At 37.6% G+C, this 3,836-nt stretch overlaps 1 protein-coding gene across 1 annotated transcript in view; it reads right to left on the bottom strand.

Moving 5' to 3' along the window:
- Nucleotides 1-3,836, bottom strand: part of CPNE8 (copine 8) — a 107,506-nt gene that overhangs the window by 13,219 nt on the left and 90,451 nt on the right. Inside the window, exon 16 of the mRNA XM_019474582.1 lies at nt 1,725-1,827. Coding sequence (XP_019330127.1) covers nt 1,725-1,827 — 103 coding nt within the window. The remainder of the gene's footprint in view (nt 1-1,724; nt 1,828-3,836) is intronic.

Raw genomic sequence — 3,836 nt, forward strand, 5'->3', positions numbered from 1 at the left:
AAACTAAGAAGTCCTTGGCTAGTGTAAGCATTACCTAGCAACAACTAAAACATCGGTGCTTATCAACTTTGTTCTCATCCTAAATCCAAAACACTGTACCAGCTACTAGAAAGGAAATTAACTCTATCCCTGCCGAAACCAGGACAACATATCAAGTTGCATTGAACATCACTGCCCTTTTTATTATTTTGGATATTATTAAGACTGAAAAAAATGCTTTTGAATAGCATTTAATTAGTTCTGTCATGGTATACTGTGCTCACACTTCAAGAAGCATGCAGAAAAATGAATGCATCTTCAAAAAAAGAAGAGACAGCAAACATTCCCAAACTTCCACTCATTCCAAGCTAACAACACATCTGCTGTACTTCCAGACAGTTGCAGACTAACAGCTATTATTCCTGGAAATGAACTATTACTGTAAACAAGGTTTTTCTGTATGTCTTAGTAGCAAATTACTTAATCTTACAAGATATCAGCCAACTGGACTTGCTGTTCTCTTACTTACGGACTTCAAATTGAGGGGTGAGTTAAATCAAGAGCTGCCCTTTTTTCTCCATGGAGCCTTTTTGTCACCTAAAAGAAGCTCATCTAAAAGAAGCTATGTTCCAAACTTCTAGGCTAGACTAGAGGATGAACTTCCAAGCTAAAAGCTTGTTTATCTCCTTTAAAAGTGAGAGTCAGTTTATCCTATTTTAATATTGGAAGCTGGAAGAGGAGAGGAAGTAAACTGGTACCTTCAAACAAGGTACCAGTTTATATAGCTATAACTAGCTTTGGGTGTAAAAGCTTACCAGGTGGGCTGGCAGAGTCCTCATTAACACACAGACTGTCTACACACTGCTGGCTAGAACTTGAGGGCACCTTGCTCTCCAGTGAAAGACAGAACATTTCAGTGATATTTTCATGTGCACCCTACAAACTGGAATGGTGTTGAATCTCTGCAGGAGGTAGTGAAAGTGGGCCTTCAAAAATATGCCACCTAATGCCACACTACTCATTTTGACATGATGCTTAATTATTTTAATGTAGGCTTTTCACCCACCACTTCACTATCAACTAGATCCACTGCGGTATGTTGAAAACTATTGGTACAGATCTTTTCAAACCCTGTCTGGAAGTTGTTTCTGTGTGTACTTTCATCTGACACTTCCCAGGGGCAAAAGCAAAATGGAACCTGTTCATAATACTGAATATTACTTATATGCGTAGCAGTTTTGAAGAGAAAAATATTGAAAATAATGCAGAAACTGAGAAACTTTTGAAAGAATTTTCAAAATTCTAGGGGACTATTTAGAAGGAAATCAGATGACTGGTATGCTTGCCATTTGGGATCAGAAAGTTTGGGGCAGTTTTTAAAAAGGGGGGGGACCAAAGCTGTCTGCAATTACTGGAAAGATCAAGAACAGTTCACTACAAAAAACTGCATAGTAGGATGCGCATGAAGAAGGAGGAGGCAAGAAGCAGATGAGGAAAATCATATGAACATACAGTGTTAGAGAGAAGAGTATTATTTCCCACAGAACACTATCTAATTAAGCTGAAATTCAACTTTTGCTTTCTTTTTGTCTTTATGCATAATACACTTTTGCTGTTTGTAAAAAATGGTTAATTTATGGAACAAATTTAGTGCCTGAAATATTAACTGATTTAGTTTATTGCCTAAAACATTAATTCCTAGAAACGTAATTCTTTTAAATTTCAACACTTTCAGCAAAACTTACATTCACTATGGATTCTTTTGTCTGAGCCATATCGGAAATAACTCCATCTGTAATAATGAGAAGAACAAAATACTGGGAGCCATCTTTTACTGAAGCAGCATATCTAAGGGAAGAAAAAACAACATTATAATACAAAAAAAACCCCTTTCTACAAAGGAACTAGTATTAAAAGAAGCTGTATTTTTAAAATTTGACTACTAAGGACTATTAAAAATAACGAAACATGACACAGTGGATTTCAGAAGTAAAGACATTTATAATTAAGATGGACATTCTACTTTTAAATGAGAACATTAGAAAAACATAACTAATACAATATTGATATTGATAATCTGCTTGTGTTGAATCAGTGAAAAATGGGAACTGTATGACTACCAAGAGGAGCATGGACTGAATGTCCTTTATAGAATCACGAGTCGTTAGAAAGTCTAAGTTATTTAATAGTTGGGGAACATAGTTTGGTACGAAGGGCATACATTAATATTGAATAGTTAGTTTTATAGCATAAATAAAATTTATCAAGAATCAGCACATTGCATAAATATTTCTTTTTTTTTTTTGTCTTACAAAACCAGGTTACTTACTGTTGACCATGCTTGCAGATTTATAGTTCACATTTATATGCACATTTGTAAAATGGCTGAACATGCATCCTGCAACCCTGGCTTAGATATTCATCTCTTTGCACCACCCATAGATGTCCTTTCAAGACTCAAGCTTCTCCCTGTGCTGTACACAAATACAAGACAAAACACCTCCAGTGCCATTCCAGTCCCACCTCAGCCAAAGGACCCAAGAAGCAACTGCTCTTTAAAAATGAGCAGCTTTTGAAGATTTGGAAAGTCCTGAAAGACAGTGAATCCGTAGCAGCCCCACTGAACTCTATGGCCTGCATACCAGAAACTAAGACTTCAGTTCATTTGTCTTCAACTCCCAAGGGTCAAAGTGTCCTATATAGTTAGTGAAGAACTTTTTTTGTGTGGAGCAGGCTGCTCCACTTGCTGCTTCACTTGACAGCGGCCAGTATAGTTCCTACTTTCATGAAGGCTCTTGGTGCTGTGAAGGAGTCAAATAGTAGAACCTTGTAATAGAAGTAGCAATGAGTAGTATGGAGAGCAGTAAAAAAAAAAAAAAATTAGTCTCCATATGAATACTGTGGAATATATGCCCGAGTACAGAATATGACTGTCAAAAAACTCACTATTTTATTGGTCACTGAACATGAAAGGCCTGGGTCACTGAACAGGATACGTTCTAATGATGCTTATGATGATTGCATGTGCTTAGAAAATTCTAACTCTGATGTTACACAGTGCATTTGCAAGCGAGTACTGCCAACAAATAAGATGCTGTAACCACAACATTTACAAGAGTTTGGAGGAATGTGGGTGAAATGGAAACTACAACCCACAGAAAGCCATCACATTCCTCCCACTCCCTCCCCAAGATACAGATGGGTAGAAAAGCCACACAGACAGTGAACCTGCTGAATCTATTTGCATGCTGGCAGTAGGGACTGATAGTTAAATATCTAGATAAGCAAGACCTACTGTGGAATACATTTTCACGACCAGGCTGAAATCTCTTTTATCTCATTTTTCTACAATGCTTATACTCTTTTCAATGATGACTGCAGTGACAAGGGATGATGAGAGAGTAAATAAAAATTCATTATTCTTTCTGAGCACTTAATACTGTCTACATACCTACACTGAAGAAATGGAACAGTAACTTGGTTATTTCAAATTTTCTAAAGAATAAAACATTCTGAAGTCTTTTGCAAGAAAGATCTTATATGAGGAGGGGAGATGACAAGACACTAGGTTAAATCTGGTGTAATTTAGATAACGCCCTAGCTGGGGGAACGGTGATAAACTCATTATCTGCTTAAAGAGCTTCTGAAGAGTTCCGAGATCACAACAGGATAGTAGTATTTAAAATTCATAGAATCAGAATAGTTTGGGTTGGAAGGGACCTTTAAAGGTCACCTAGTCCAACCCCCCTGCTGTGGGCAGGGACATCTTCAACTAGATCAGGTTGCTCAGAGCCCCGTCCAACCTGACCTTGAACGTTTCCAGGGATGGCGCATCCACCACCTCTCTGGGCAACCTG

This window comes from Aptenodytes forsteri, unplaced genomic scaffold (assembly GCF_000699145.1).
Source record: "Aptenodytes forsteri isolate BGI_AS27 unplaced genomic scaffold, ASM69914v1 Scaffold137, whole genome shotgun sequence".
Lineage (NCBI taxonomy): Eukaryota > Metazoa > Chordata > Aves > Sphenisciformes > Spheniscidae > Aptenodytes > Aptenodytes forsteri.